Here is a 16,762-nt window from a genome sequence, read left to right as displayed (position 1 = left end):
TCTGAATGGAAAGCTGGGTTTAGGCAAATCCGGATAAAGAGTAAGTGAGCACTTAGTATGTGTTGGAAGTGTCATCTGAAAGCTAAGGGCATGTGTTCACTATCTGTAACAGAGGCAAATGTCAAGAAACACACTGACATTAGCTCTGGGTTCATCTGCAAAGGTCCACAAAGGCACTGAAGGCCCAGCTTCAGATCATGCCAACGCTGAGTTAGAGCAAGATGATCTGAAACTGGCAGTGTGTTGGACATCTCACCCTGGGGCCTATCTGTACCTAAAGTAATGCCCAAACTTGGCGGATTGCTTACTTTTTTCTTGATCACTCTCCCAGCTTTTAAAAAAAAAAAAAAGGTTATTTTTTTGTTAAAGATAATTCAATTCTCATCTATTTTTCTTTAAAAATAGAGAAAAAAAGCTAGAATTGAAGCAGAACACTGTAGATATTAAGTAAATAGAGGAGTGATGTAATTCTATTGAGCATGAGAGTCCAAGTGTGTTTGACAAGGTTTAGGGTTGGCAAATTCATTATAAAGGAAGTGTGACGATGGAGTGACTTGTATGGTACTTCACTCCATCATTCATTTTCTTAGTTCCCCCAGTACTCAGGTTTGCCCCATATGAAGGTACCGAGGCTAACAGTCCAGGTGAAGGGACTCATTTCTTAAAATCTCTCATTTTCTTCAGAATTGTTTAACCCATCCCAGGGCCTTACCTTCTTCCAATAAACAAGCAAAAGTAGAACTCTGGGTTCACGATACATTCACAGAGGCTTTATAGTTTCCTATAGCAAAGTCATGAAATGGTGTGGAAATGGCTAGTAATTCAGTATTATATTCAATTTCTCTGAACTTTTTCAATAAACTTTCTTCTTTTTCTCCATCCTGCTCATATCCATTCCTGCTCTCTGGAGCCCCAGAGCACCTCTCTCTCTCGAGATATGACTTCCAATTGTTGCCAAGCACCAAAGTGCGTCCATGCAACAGGCTATACAACCCCGAGTTGCTTCATCTCCCCCAGGGTTATTCTATGCGTTCCAAGACAACATGTATAAAGAATTAACGGTAACAATGGTAACAGCCCTGCTTACTTAACATTTTTACAAAAGTAAGAGAGCTCATGAATCATAATTTCCTGAAAGTAATTCTCTTTCAACATTGCAATAACAATTCAATCTCTCAAACTTCTGGCATCTCACTGAAATGAATGTACTGGGAAAGGAGCACACTAATGAAAGAACAAACACGGCTCATCCGGTGGCCTGCACCACCAACAAACAGTGATACATTTTCTGCTCATTAAAACACATAAGAAATGCCTAAAATGTCCTCTTGTCCCTTACAAACTGCTTCGTGCTATTAACAGAGTTGACAGGTGTGAAAGGATTTGACAATTTTGATGATAATGCAGCAAGTTTATTTCAAGTCTATTAAGCACTGATTTCAGTGCCTCATGGTGCCCAACTGGCCCCAGAGGCTGGTTCGGAGGGGCTGAAAACAGACTCGAGAAAACAGATGACCATAAATTTAAGCAAATACTGATTGAAATCGTTTGATGTTAAAAGATGTTCTACATATAAAAGCTATGGAAATTATAAGATACAAAACATGACTAGTAAGAAATGTGGAATTTCTTCATGAAATACACACCAGAAACCCACTTTCTTCTATCCTGTAGCAATTATCACTAACTTCCATTCTGCAAATTAAAAGCAAACAATAAAGTGGAAACATTTATGACAAATGTAACAATAAACTTATAGCCCTACAACACAAGATTAAAACAATTAGAAAAGTATTTCCCCCTGTTACATCAGCTAGATACTTAAAAATCATTACTCTCAGTGCTAGTAAAGGCACATGGAGATGGGCCCTCAATTCATCACCACTGAAAGTACTTTCTGGAAAGCATTTTGGCATCAGGTATCAAGAACTTTACAGATAATCCTATCCTTTAACAATAATTCCATTTCTAAGGAAATAATATGAGATGAGGCACAGGAATATATTGAAAAATGTTCCTCACATCATGGAATTTTACAGAATCCAAAGGATCTAAATGTCTATAATCATAAGTTACATTATGTACACCTAACAGTATACTATACAGCTTATAAAATTAATGTTTCAAAACACATAATGGTGTGAGAAAATTCTCATGGTATAATAATATTAAAAATTATTTAAAATTCTATATATTCATATGCATATACATATACACACACATGGGGTGGGGGAAGAGAAAGTGTGTTCTGCTAACCATCATAGTTGATTTGGTTTATTAGAGATCACTCTTTCCATTAAAACTAGAAAAACCAAACAAAATACTAAAAAAGTATTCATTTAATTTGGAGCATTTGCCAATTCTGGAAGAGTCAGCTGAAATGCTCCAAAGCCAAGCAAAGTGTTCACAACCTCGTGGGGCCAAAGACAAAAGCCGCCATTCAGGTGTACCAACAAAGAGAGTCTTGGTAAAATCCCACAGTCTCTGGGTTGGTATTCCAAAGTACTATACTCAGGGCTGATCTGGAGAGATAGGTCCACACAGGCACTGAAAGCACTGCTCTGAGCCAGGCCGATGCCTAATTAGATCAAGGTGATCTGAAATTGGCAGTATACCAGATTCATCCTGGAGCCTATCTCTGTCTCAGTGCACTGCAGCTGGGTAATGGTAGTAGACAGGCATGTAAGAGACCTTGGAGCATTCACTAGACAAGTCACCATGTGCTGAAGGTCCTAGAGTGCTCCCAGCCTTCTTCCCGACTATTCCACTCTCCACTGACTATGCCTATAACTGCTGACTCATCGCACACCTTCATAGTGACTCATTAGGGAAGAAAACAAGGACAGGTGAAATTTTTCTTGTACCTGCTTTATAATTTCTACTTTCATCATAATGGCTGAGTTAATTTTCTTTATTTTGGAAGTAGCTAAAAATAATTGACAGTGTTCAATGAATACAGACACACTGTGAAAATTTTATGGGGAGTAATTAGCAAAAAAAGTCCTTCTTTTCCATATTTTTCATTAGTAGTAAAGGTGTTACAAGCACTTTTTAAGTTTCTGATTACTCCAAATGTCCCACTGTAAATAATTAGATTTTGACCTCTATCATTTATACAGTGACAATTAATATTGGTTAAGTAAAACATTTAGTTATTTTAAGACTAGATGGAGAGTACCACTTCCATAATAGGATGTTTTCACTTGAGGGGGGAAAACCATTTTCCTTGATATACATACACTCCCTAGTTTATTAACACTGATATCATGCTATAAAAAGGGAATGTTTTCAATTCAAAGCCTCAATTTCATAAGGCTGAACTGTATATTTTACAGCCTGCTCAAATCTTTTTACATTATTAAATTAGCCTATCCCCAAATTTTTACCAACTTTTAAAAAATTTACTTACCATTTTAAAATAATGATACAACTAATGAAAATGACATATCTGTGTAATGATGCAAAAATCACCATAGGTTCAAGAAAAATGTAGTTGATTCATATCTGAAAGTGAAATATATTGTAAGCTTTATGGTCAATTTCCTGTGCAGTTGGAAAAAGCACAAGCAACATAGAATCCTATTTGGGGTCCTCTTTCTACCAATACAGTCACCGTCCAGTTGAAACCGCCTCTGCAATCTCAGCTTGACCACTCCAGACAGAACGGTACTCTGCCCTCTGACAAGAGCTTTGCAACAATTAGAAAATACTTAATTCTTTGAAAATCCCTGGGATAAATTTCTTTCTGGTTTTAGCATTACCAGAAACAATCACAGCTCACTTCAGGAGCTCATTTACTATATGGACATCATTAAAATGTCCCAGCTGCACCTTTGTATTAGCTTCTAGACAACTAAAAGCCAAATGTGTACCAGACCCTTAACAACTCGAGTTGTAAGACTCCAGGGGAACTCACCTCTACTGGCTGTTTTATCTCCTATGCCTCATTTCACTTTTCTCCATCCTTCTCCTAACATCTAACTGTTCTATATCCTTTTTGTAATTGTCCCCTACATTTTGGGGGACAAATAAAGCTCCAATAAGATATTTGCTTAATACACATATATGAATATAATGCCCACACATACGCAAACTAAAGGCTGTGCACCTTCTGCTCCCTCTTCACCAAAGGGAGACCGCGCACTGCAGAGCTTGCTCTACGTTCTGCGCGCGGAACCATTAACAGTGCCCATCACCCTCAGCCAGCTACAGACTTTCTCTTCCTTCCTTTTCCTCTATTTCCCTGCAGTTGAAAATATGAATCAATTGAGATCTTAAAATGAAATAGGATGTTTCAAATATTTACATTAAAATTATTTAATTTTATTTATGATTTTACATTAAAATTATTTAATTTTATTTAAAACGTTATATACTTTTTCTTTTGATATATAACTACTAGAATTAAACCAAATCTGACTTTACTTTGTACAGTGCTTAGTGTACATGTTATTACTACACAATCTATTCCAATAAAACTCTAGGACAAAATTTCGATGATTAGCAAACGTTTTGATGTTAAAGGGTTAATACATCAAAATGGATAGACATTCTTTCAAAATCATGTAATTAGAAATCAGAATATAATGTCTTTTAAAACCATATACATTTTTAAAATGTCTATTTTTTTTAAAAATCTCAATTATAAAGAAGGTTACCACAGTTTACTGGAGAAAAATAATGAAAAGCAAAGTAGCTAGGCCTCCTTTTTCAATTCTATATAAAAGTCCCCTTACTGGTTTTCTGATCACAAACGCCGCCTGACGGAGTGCACAGACCCTGCTGTAACAGGGCAGTTACAAGTACCATCACTCCCAGGTACTCAGGACACCTCCTTCAGTTCACAGCCCGGCACAGAAAAGCGTCCAGAGGAAGACGGGGGAAGCCGCTAAGGGAACAGCTTTCAAGGAACAGGAGCTCTGTCTCCCCTTCTACGTCCTCTGTGCAGGCATCCTAAGAACATGCTGTCCAGAGCTGCCTGCTTTTCTTTACAGAAACAGAGTCATACTAATGCACTCTTTGTATCTGATTCCTCTCATATTATCACTTCAATTAATCTGAGCTGGTGTGTGAGACCTTGTGTTCACTACAGACGTAGCTGTCTAGGAACCTGACTGCCCGCCCCGGGGCTGATGATTACTGGTATCACTTCTAGGCTCTCAGTTGGTGTTTCGGCTGCTCTGGCCTCATGTGTTCCATAAATTAAACGTTAGTCTTGCTTTACGCAGTCAATGCTTTCCTTTTGCCCACGTTTATCACCTTTGCTCACTACTCACCTTTCCGTATCAGAAGCTTCACTTGAGATTATTTTTTATTCATTTTGCCTGATGTAAGCCACTGAAGAATTCTTTCCTCTCACTTTTTGTTTGTCTACAATACCTGGAAAGGCAAGTCCTTCCATGCTGAGCATTACTTTCTCCTGACCCCCTGGAGGCCACTATCCAGAGCAGGTTGCATTCCAGAGATGCTCAGGCGGGCTGAGAGTCTAAGTACCGCAAGGTGCTTGAGGTCTTAAAAATCTCTGGCTACACTTAAGGTCTTCGCTTTGCCTCTGGTGAATTCTACAGCTTTCACTATCAAATGGCTAAATGTGGACATCTTAATTTGTTCTACTTTGAACTTCCTGGATCTGCATGTTAGCACCTTTCAATAATTACAGAAAAACCTTAGCCAGGATTTCCATAAATGCCGACTCTGGTTCCCTCTGATCTCACCTGAAACTGTACCGACAGGGACGTGTTGGGAAAATGCCACTCAGCATGCAGGACACCCTCCAGGGTCTTTGGGAGTAACGTGGAAGCATGCAGTACACGTCGGAGAAGGAGTGAACACACACTTCACAAAAGGAGTCACAAATGGTCAGTGAGAATATCAGAACGTGCTTGGTGTCTCTAGTAATTAGGGGAATAAGCAAGGCAATGTGGGGCTTGAGATTTTAGCACATTTTCAATCTTCAGTTTTGGGATTGGGGATGCTCAACCTGTACTGACTCCATCTATATCAAGTGCTAGAAGACAAGCCAATCACTCTCACAGAAAGCAAATTAGCGATTGCCTGGGGCTAGGGACAGGGCGAACTGACCACAAAGGAGGGCAGAGAACATTTCTGAGTCACAAAAGCTTCCTGTAACTTGATGGAGATGGTAGTTACACAGGGCATTAATTACAGAAGAAGGAAGAAAAACAATTTCCTCAAGAAGGAAAAGCTAGTCATTAGCAGAGCTGATAGTAGAACTAGTCTAGTTCATTTAAGATTTCAAGTTTTCTGTTGGAAAAGCAAACTGGGGGCAGGAAGAGACTTCTCTAGACTGTTAGTGGGTGGCATGTGCCAGTCACCGGCTCTCTGTGCTGAGGATAAACCCAAACACAAGAGACCTTTTCCATAAAGACAATGTCGTGGTGGGAGGGTTACCAGGCAGAGGGCAGGGAAAAAAAAAAAAACGGTACTGTTAATAAATAATTCAATGATATCATATGCTACAAGGTCTCCTAAAACACCTCCCACAAGAGTTTTTGACTCTCAAGTTTAGAGTCTAAAGAAGTAAATTCACTACAGAGAGAAAAATAAAATTAGATCTTTACCACATAAAGAGAGCCAAAGATGGATTAAAGAGCTAACCGCAAAAAGCCAAATGATAAAGTTAGTAAAAGAAAGTGTGGGGAAAGTGGGCAGAATAGTGTACGCCTGCAATTCCAGCAACTTGGGAGGTCAGAGGGGGAGGACCCTGAGTTCATCTTCTGTCACACAAAGGAAATGCAGGGAATGCAAAGGCAACATACGCTACAGAATCACAGTGAGAATTAAATGAGAGATCATACAATGCATTGTCCCTGTCACACAATGAGGAAACAAGGGCTCGTTCAATATTATTGATTATTATAACCCTCCTCCAAACGACTTCTGCAGTAAAATATTTATTATGATCATGATCATGATTCTCTCTGTCTCTCCCTCTTTCTCTGTCTCTCTCTCTCTCTCTCTCTCTAAATCTTTGCAGTTCTGGGGGGAAAACAAAGGTCCTTGCCCATTCTAGGCAAACCCTCTATTACTGATCTACCATCCCCAGCCTGAATATTATTATTTTTGTCTCAACCACTATTTTTCACACTGACATACAAAGATAACACAAGAAAGATACATTCTCTATCCCTAAGGTGCTCACAATCAGCAAAAGCAGCAGAAATATTTTTCAGAGAACATAAGATACTTTAAAAAATGATAAAATTGAATTTCAAACATATTACTATGACAGCAAAGAGAAAGAGGCATAGGGTTAGTTACACTGAGGAATGTATCAAGATCTGAAAGGAGATTTGAATTGGACTGTAAAGGAATGGGTATGACTTTGTCCATAAGTAAAGGAAAATTACAGAATGAAAAATCCATAGCCTGCTCAGGCGATTGAGAACAGCCTCACCCATGAGGAGGAGAGGCTGGAGAAAGTGACAAGGAGAGGAGGAGGAGTGACAAGGAGAAAGAAATCAAATTGGTGACTGTGAAGAGCTTTGTACAAATGCCCTGCTCAGGTATTCAGACTTCATGCACAATGGGAAAATCAAGGGATTTTAAGAACAATCACACAGAAAGTTTAGAAAACTGGTAAACTGTGAGGTTGATGAGATGACAATCGAAAGAGAAGTCTGGACAGGGCATCACAGGCAGAGTGAGGAAAGAGAGGACCCACCTTGAGTCCAGCGTTCTGGAGAGCAGCAGGTAATGCAGAGGCAGGCAGAGACAGTGACATGGGCGAGAGAAAAGATCGGCAACAGCGGAGCCCACTGACCAGAGAGGTTTTGCAAGTGGACGCATGAGCCGAAAAATAGGTTTGCAAGAGTGAAGCAATTCGATAAGACAATGTCTTGGAAAACCCTGGCAACGATGATGGGCAGGAACAGACAGGAAGATGAGGGAGGGGCAGAAGCACAGGGAGAAAACCATGAGGCGAAAACCCGAGCTAGCACAGGGAAGACCAGACGTGAGAGCCACTGAAGAGGGCCAGTCCAGCTGGAAAGAGAAAGACGTGAGTGCGCTTTACTTTAGCCATTTCCATCTTTAAAACATCTGCTGCTCCCCTCTAGCTGCAGGGCAAAAATCTCTATGTCGGCATGAAAGGCCCTCCTCGGCTGGCCACTCTCCAGCCACTTTCCCTTCAACCCCTACAGTCCCTTCCCTTGATCCAGACAGTCTCATATTTGAGACTACTCTGCCTGTCCAAAGGATTCTGGACTCTGTGTGACCCTCTCAAGAAAAGTCTGCTGCGTAACAGACTACGGTGCTCTAGCACACAGGACTATAACTCTCAAAAGTCTGGTACTGCATCTTACTACTTAATGGTCATTTATAACGTTATGTGCCTCATCTATGTCTACTTCACAGAACTGTAAAGAAATGCCAAAAACAAACAAACAAAAACCATGAACATCCAAGGCAAGACCAATGCCAAAGAATATGCATACTGGACAAAAGTCACTGGGGTATGGTTCCTCGAAATCAGTTGCTTCTGATTTAAAGCTGTTAGCATGTGAAATGACATGACAACAGCGGTAAGGTCCACCTGCCCACCTACTTCCACAAAATGAAAGAACAAATCAATACGGACTGAAAAGAGAAGGCAGGAAGGAATTCTGTGAGGATCCTCAGGATTACAAGAACAGTATAACAATACTACTCGGTAGTTTTTTAAAAAATAACTTTATGTTTCTGAAACAGTTACCTATATAATGGACTTTCTCCTCTTCAATAATTCTAAAAAGTGAAAACAAATTTGAAGAGACACAGCAAAACTTAACTTGAATACACATTTTCTGGGAACTGGGCTTCCTAACGCTAAACTCTAGCACATAATGAAACAGTGCACCTGGTTTCAAGGGCAGCCTACCAGGAGGACTTCTGGCCTACATACAGACCTCGTCTGTAATGGTGGGAGCTGCTCCAGGAGAACTCAGAAATGGCAATGCCAAGCATGCCCCCAAAGGTCAGAGGTCACACTCACTAACCGGGGTTTGACCCTAAAGTAAGCAATGCATGGAATTAATTGATGCTCTGATTTGAAAGGGAAACTGGAATGGGACCAGTCCTGCAAGCACTTGGTCACTCCAGTGATGCTAGTCACAATGTACTCATCCTGGACACAGACTCAAATTTACTCAAGGTAGGAAGGAAACCTACAGAGACACTGCTTCAATTGCTGACTCCAGTAATCAATAAAAAACACACCATCTAGCCAATAGCACTTGTAGAAACTAGCACGAAATCCAAACCTCCTTTTTCAAAAGCAATTGTTAAGCTATCTCCTAACAACAACTTAGAATGATTATGAACCTCAAAGGCCATTTTATGATTATTCAAATTAGATGTGAGTAATCTGGATTACAGGGGGGAATGGGGTGATGCCTGTAGCTTATTTTTATTGGAATATCAAAACATTATTGGTGTTTAAAGGAATAACCCGGCACTGGGCTGCATCGTGTGCAATTAAAAGCTCCCACTTCACTCCGGCACTGGCCTTGCTGTTCTATGGTCCCTCATCCCCACTTCCCGAGTGCAGATATGAAAACGAGGGCTGACACCATCGAAAACACACAAATATTTTATAAATATTTAGCATACATAGTAAGTAATGAAGTATTTCAAAGCCTGATTATGATAACTATCCAAATTATATAAAATCAAATTCATGTGCCTTCTAAAATTTAACATTTGCAGATATGTGAATTACAAAGAGAAGATATCTCTTTGCTTATCTTCAAAGACAACCCTGAAGAGACTACTATACTTTTTCTTTATGATAAAATGACTCATTCATTTCAACTTCATGACGATTAAACATCACAAAACCCTTCAGTTTTGGGGGTTTGTTTGTTTTTGTTTTTGTGAGGATTTGGAACCTAACTGCTTAATGCTGCAAATTCTACTTACAGAATTCTTTTCTAAAAATGCAACACAAATCTTACTATGTTTGAAGAGAGGAGAATATTACTGTTGATTCTAATGTATCTAGAATTACACAGACATTTAAAAAGTTGCTTGGATTTGCCTCTGCTAGAGGGTTTGTTTGTTTGTTTTTAGTTGCTTAAGCTTTGTTTTTTTGAGTTTAGAAAACTGTGCTTCCCCCCCCCCCCCACTTCTGAAGAAAAATCACAAGATTGTTGTGAACTTCAGCATAAGAAAGCATAGTTTCAGGGAAAAAAAAAAATAGGGATTAAAAAAATAGAGAAAACTCCAGGATGTTTCAGGAAAAAAGAACACATATTTCTGGCAATTCATAAGAATGGCACAAATGGGAGCTTTAGAGACATAAGCCTAGGGAAAGTACTCAGAACGAAATTCCCTGATCCAAGTTTGGGAGAACTGATTTCACATCAAAAGAGCCAAAGGGAAACCCTGGGCTGTCAGAGGAGAATCACATCTGTACAAGCAAAAGTGCTGACAGACCCAAGAAACCAGAAGAGACTCGGAAAACAGAACAAGATCTGAAAGTGATACGCTGCAAAGTCTCAAAATGAGTTAAACATCCGAAGAAAATGAAGCAAATCACTTCAGAAGTGAGGTCTAAACTAGCAGGCATGCAGGAGTGAACACATAGCAGATAACAGACAGATAAACGGCAGGCGCAAGAAGGGAAACAACATGGGTCAAAACAAAAAAGATGAAAGGAATTCAACAGGAAATTAGAAATATAACAGACAGGGAAACAAAATCTAACATACTAAGAGAAGCCCCAAATAATAAAAACTAAGCAATGAGGGGTGTGTGTGTAAAATAAGGGCGATGTAAAATTTGGATTGAAATATATTCAATTTATTTAAATGCATGAATTCCAAATGATATTTTAAAAATTAACTGATTCCCAGTAGAGGGTGCTATTCTGAACACTACTTTTCCTATACCAACTATGACATAGGGAAACCAAAGAGCAGAGGATGGGAGCTTGTATGCTTACACAAGCATATTCCAGTTTGAAAAAGAAAAACTGTTACAATTTTTTAAACGTCAGTGAATTATCAGATCTAACAGCAATGGTGACAAATATCAGGAAATGAGAAGCAGTCAACATCGTGTGCCTCCCGGTAGCGCCCACCACCACCCTGTAGCTATCAGACCCTACCCTCAGGCCTGGAGGCAACTCAACGTCCTTGAAATACAGGGCTGAGCAACAGCTTTAGGTAGACCACTGCAGGTGATCAGCAAACGCCAGACAAACAACCCTGATCCTTCATAAATAAATCCCAAAAGGAAAACATCAAAAAAGATGGATGAGAAATCTATAGATTAAAAGAAAAAGACAAGCCGACCCCAACCAGCACATCCAAGTAAGCTACAGTGAGGATGTGCCCACCCAAGGGCCAGTCACCTGGAAGAGCATGACTTCCTGAAGTGCAGCCAAGTCACTCACCAGTGGAACAGGGAAGGAGAAACAATGACCACGCACAGAATCTGGACAACTCTTTACAGCCTGCGGTGGCTTAAGATATTTTTGAAGTTTAAAAGACAACTCTGAGTTCAGACTTGACTGGAACTAAGCTGTGCAACTTGACTTAAAATGAATCTAAGGCTCGAAAAGTACTTACCTTTTAAGAGTGTGGAATAGTAAGTAACATTAGGCTTTAGAGCAAAAGACGGATTTTCTGGCACAGTCCAACGCTCCTTCCTAACCTAGCACAGGCAAGGGGAACGGCGGCTGGCTGAGAAGCAAAGGCACTACTAGGTGGGGGACTCCCTGGACAGCTCCTCCTGGGAGCTGACTGAGCAGCGAGGGTATAATTGCAAACAGGACTGATGTTATAGAAGAAGCACAGAACACACCAAAGCGAGCTGCAGTAATAAAAAGGAATACAGCACACCCTCAGCTGAGACAAGGTAGAAGAAACATCAGAACCACTCACATGTACCTGTTCCCTCTCTGCTCCCCTCTCTCCCTTCCTTCTTTTCTTTCTTTCCATCTTCAGATGAACTAACAAAATCATGGTCATTTGATCAGTAAATAAATTTATTCATGTTTGCTCTAAGAAATATGGACCTTAAGACATGAAGAAAAATGTGATTTGAAGTCAGATGTACTGATGAAGGAGAAAAAAGAATTCTTATCCAGAATCTGTGATGTAAAATGAGATGTATGTGATCTTATTTACTGGTCTTTCACTACAGCGGAATGCAGGTGTCACGCTGTATAACAGTAGCTCCCACCACTGTGGGGTTAGTTCTCTGAGTTCCCCTCTGCAAGCAGTTCCAGGCTAGCAACACTCACTGGGGATTCAGAATGCTTCTAAGAGAAAGATGCAGACGAGAGAGAAGTAGCAGTCTGAGAAATGAAAATAGCTGTCAAGCTTGCATGATATTAATGTCAAAAATTAAATCCAAGGAATAGTATCTTATCTCAAAATTCTTCTGTAAGCTATTTTGATATACACTGTGTTTTTTAGGAAAAAACTCAATCAGAAGAAAATACTGTTTTACTTTTCTTTTTTCTTTGGCAGTAGTGGGGACTGAAACCAAGGTCTTAGGCATGCTAGGCAAGAACTCTACTACTTAGCTCATCCGCAGCTCAAGATCTTCAAAAAAATGTTTTACACTAACATTGCCTTCCTGTAATCTGTTCTGTATTTAGTTCCCATGCTTCATATTATTTGCTTTATTTAAAAATTTAATAATTAATGTTACTTGTGTTGTTCTTATTTTCCACAGAGTTATCTACTACTGGAGGACAGGGGCTAGTTGCTGATGGCCAACCTAAGCCATGCCCCAGCAGGCACAATGAGAGCAGCTCCCGGCCTCACACCTCCACCCATTCCCTGGCTTCCCTCCCTCCTGTACAGCAAGAACACTGGGAAGGGACAAATATTCATGGAACTCAATTTTTGTTACTTATTAATAAAGGTTTTAAAAAAAGCATTCATGGAAATTAGTTTTTATATGTTATCTGTTTTCCATTTTTATAGACAGTATCTAACAAATGTGAGGAGGGATAAGTATAAAGAAATTCTATCATCCAAACATTTAAAAAATATAAGTCTAGCATTATTCTTTTAAAAGTACCCAGGGAAACAATGTAACAAAGCAAAATCAAGTTCCAAACTGAAGTCTCCCTTATAATTAGTATAGAACAGGTAACAGGATTCATCAAGTAGCTGAGTTTTTTTTTTCTATCCTGAATCTTTGTCTACCAAGATAAATGTCATTACAAACAAAGGGGAAAAAAGAATTTTTTTAATGGAATGTTTATTTAATATATCTTCTTAAAATATAGAATGGTATTTTTTCAGATTCTCTGTTCGTGGGTTATAAGCTAAAAGATGCTTTTTACTATACATACCATGCCCATCCTATATTAAAATGAGTAATGAACAGTAGGCTACTATTAGCTTCACACATAAAAGCAAGTGATTGACTAAAAAGTCTTTTAAATAATACTTAGTTTCCAACAATTAAAATATTTTATAAGTAAAAATCTATTATAACTAGAACATGTTGATATTCTACTTATCCAATATTTATAAAACTTCTAAATACATGTTGCTTGTACGTTTCTATCTTTGTTTTTCCAATGACTGTATATTTCTAGTGCAAGAAGTGACTTCAGTCCTTTGTAATATATGTCGACCAGCAGAATAGATAAGAACTTTTAGACATTTTCCCTAAAGTCTCATATGAAATCTTACAGGGAAATTTTTGTTTAAACTTACTTACTTGGTAATTCGGTCAATGTTGGCAATTTGCTTCTGGTTCCTTATAATCTCAATAGCTGCCCAAAGATGCTGGATGGCTTTTGTATCCGCCTGTCGTCTTTTTGTTAAACGTGCCATGACCTGTTTACTTCTTTAGCTGTAGTAATATACAAAACATAAGGCAAAAAACATGGATTACAAACTGAATTATTACCAACACAAACGAGCCACATTTCCAGCACCTCCTGATGACTGATTATTCTAATGCAGGCTGTAGCATGACCAACTTTCTATTTCCCACCATCTACATCACTACGTATTCACTTCATTACTTCAAGAAGAATGACAATCTAAAATCCAAAACACTAAAAAAGATATTCTTTCCAAGGACAAGTGGTCACCTTGTACCAGCATGTTGAAAAACCAAAACCAAAACCAAATAACCTTAAGTTTTATTCTAAAACACAGACATATTGCCTGATTAAAATTTCATTTTTAGATATTATACTATGTGAAATTTGACCAATATAAAATGGAATTTAGATGTCCTAATTGGTACTTTGGCTTACTGTAGTTGTGGCTTTTTTTTTTTTTTTTTTTTGCGGTGTTGGGAATCGAACCCAGGGCCCTGTGCTTGTAAGGCAAGCACTTTACCAACTGAGCTATCTCCCCAGCCCCGTTGTGGCTTTTAAAATTCCAAATTTCTATATATGAAAAAAACATTAAAAAAATAAACCACAACGGAAAATAAAAGATGAGTTACTTTGGGGTGAGATTTGACAGGCTGGGGGATAACATACTAGACAATTCTAAATTATCAGGAATGAACAAATTCCTAGGACTAAATGTTAATGGGGGGGGTTGCTACATTTTTAAGAAACAACATTGCTGCTTTATTCCAATTTTAATATTCTGGGTAAGCTGAAGAAGAGAGTCACCACACCTCCAGCTAATTCTCCAGCTGTCTCCAGGAAGGCTGGGAAAACAAGGGATATGGCCAGGGCACCTGATGGGCACAATCACAGGAAGCGGCCTCTCGGCTCTCGGCCCAGACGCAGGGATGTGCCTCAGCGTCGCAGGCCCCTTCTGTCTGCGTCCTGGCGAATCCTGCATTTGGTACCCACTGAAACACAGCCTCCAAATCACACAAGGGATGATGCCGTTCACACTCTGCAGGCACCAGGTGAATGTCCCACCCGGGACGGGGGTGGTCTCCCCTACCCGACCGTGCCTATCCTCTGGAGGAAGAGGATAGTGCGGGACCCTGTGATTGGCCTTCTCCTCTGCCCCAGGACTGGCCCAGACCCCTCCGAATCACCTTGTCCTCTTTCTCTACATTTCTTCTCACAGTCACTTGTCCCACTCTTTCTCTGACAAATCTGAATAAAACCTGCAGCTGCCACGGAAGGCTTATCTGGAGAAGACTCGCTTCAGGTGAGCGGGGGACAGTCAGGCTCCCAGGACGAGGCCTTTCCAGAAGGATGCTACTCAAGGAACAGCTGTCCCCGCATGCCTACTTCCCCCGCCTTTACTTCTGATAGTTCCTAACTGCTCCACAGAGAGGGTAATCCAAAAATAATGCCACTGTGCAAATTTTAAAGAAAACTCAGGACAAATCAGTTGGTTCTGCTTAACCTTAGACACAACTAATAGTAAGAATATTTATTTATAAGTTTATATAAGATAAATATATTTATAAAACCCGCTCTAACAATCATAAGAACACAGCGCAGGGAGTTGAGCACGGTGGCACATGCCTTTAATCCCAGCAGCTGGGGAGGCTGAGCCAGGAGGATCGCAAGTCCGAAGCCAGCCTCAGCAACTTAGCAAGGCCCTAAGTAACTTGGTGAGACCCTGTCTCAAAAAATAATAAGGGCTGGTGATGTGGCTCAATGGTTAAGCACCCCTGGACTCACTCCCTGGAACACAGTGGGGACTTAATAGCAGAAACTCTAAAGTTGATGTCACACACTTCTGAAAATTATTGAAGTCAAGATTAAAGGATGAAATACAACGCTGTACCTCAGGAAACAGACGTGAAGTGTTGATTTCGGAGATCTGCCTGACAGTGGCAGACGGCAGACAGACCTTGGATTCCAGAAACACCCTAAGGGGACAGTCACTAGTTACAAGGGTTCAAGCAGAACACGCAACAGCGCTGGGAAACTCGAGAAAGCACGTGCACCCAGGCGAGCGGCAGAACACGGGGCAGCGCCAAGGGGGCCCCTGGGACAGGTCTCGTGGCAGGACCGTTAGCCTTCCTGGGAATCCAAAGGCGCTCGTGCTCTCAGCGCACCCTCAAGCCTGCCTGTTCCTACCAGGCCCCCTTCTACCTCTGGGGACATGGCAAACACTGGACTCCTTCATGAGGAACCATGAGGCTGGGGAGCGATTTGGGTGTTCATCAATAATGAGAAAAAAATCCTAGAAAGTGAGTCTCTCAGACCAAAATACAGACAGCTAGTCATTTAAGGGCCTCATCGACATAGCAAAGGAGACTCTTCAGTCCATTGGTACCTGAACAACTATTACTCACTAGCCAACGGCAGTGCTCACAATTCCCCAAAATGACCCAGACTTCACCCCTCTAAGCCTTTGGTCAAGTAATTCTTTCTCTGCCTGAAATGATCTTCCTGCCCCTTTCTTAATTGGTTCTCTTCCTCTCTAGGGTTCAAATGCCGTCTTCCCTGACCAACCTTTCCTTCTGGAATCAGACTCCATTGTTGTATGCTAATAGTCATTTGTTTATATATCTCTTACAAATTTATTGCTTGTACAAATAAATTCCTCAAAAGAATCCTTTCATTCAACTAAAAAAAGACATGTCTCATTTATTTTTACATCTACTCCCTTTCAAGGTGCATAGTACCATTTTGAACATATAAACTTTCAATATGAAGTTATTAAATTCAACTTTTCCATTTTTAGTTATGTAAATAACAAGACTCCAGAGTGAGCCTTCATTTATGTTTTATCAAAGATTGAGACATCAAAAAGAAAGATCAGAAGATTTGTAGAAATCATTAATAGAATTTTCAACCTTGACTCTGCCCCGACATCTTTCAGGAGAAGTGGCTCCTGAGGAAGCGATTCTCAAC

General features: G+C 40.0%; 1 protein-coding gene across 11 annotated transcripts in view; it reads right to left on the bottom strand.

The window, feature by feature from the left end:
• Positions 1 to 16,762, bottom strand: part of ZMYND11 (zinc finger MYND-type containing 11) — an 87,541-nt gene that overhangs the window by 47,487 nt on the left and 23,292 nt on the right. For 8 of the 11 annotated variants that reach the window (XM_079107799.1, XM_079107798.1, XM_079107797.1 and 5 more), the window contains one exon: positions 13,687 to 13,821. In XM_079107799.1, the coding sequence (XP_078963925.1) occupies positions 13,687 to 13,802 (116 nt within the window). In that variant the 5' untranslated portion in view covers positions 13,803 to 13,821. Of the gene's footprint in view, positions 1 to 3,409; positions 3,505 to 13,686; positions 13,822 to 16,762 lie in introns of those variants that run through there. The other 3 variants (XM_079107802.1, XM_079107793.1, XM_079107801.1) reach the window with 2 other exon arrangements.

This window comes from Sciurus vulgaris (genome assembly GCF_902686455.1).
Source record: "Sciurus vulgaris genome assembly, chromosome: 12".
Lineage (NCBI taxonomy): Eukaryota > Metazoa > Chordata > Mammalia > Rodentia > Sciuridae > Sciurus > Sciurus vulgaris.
This window is presented reverse-complemented; position numbering and strand designations above follow the sequence as displayed.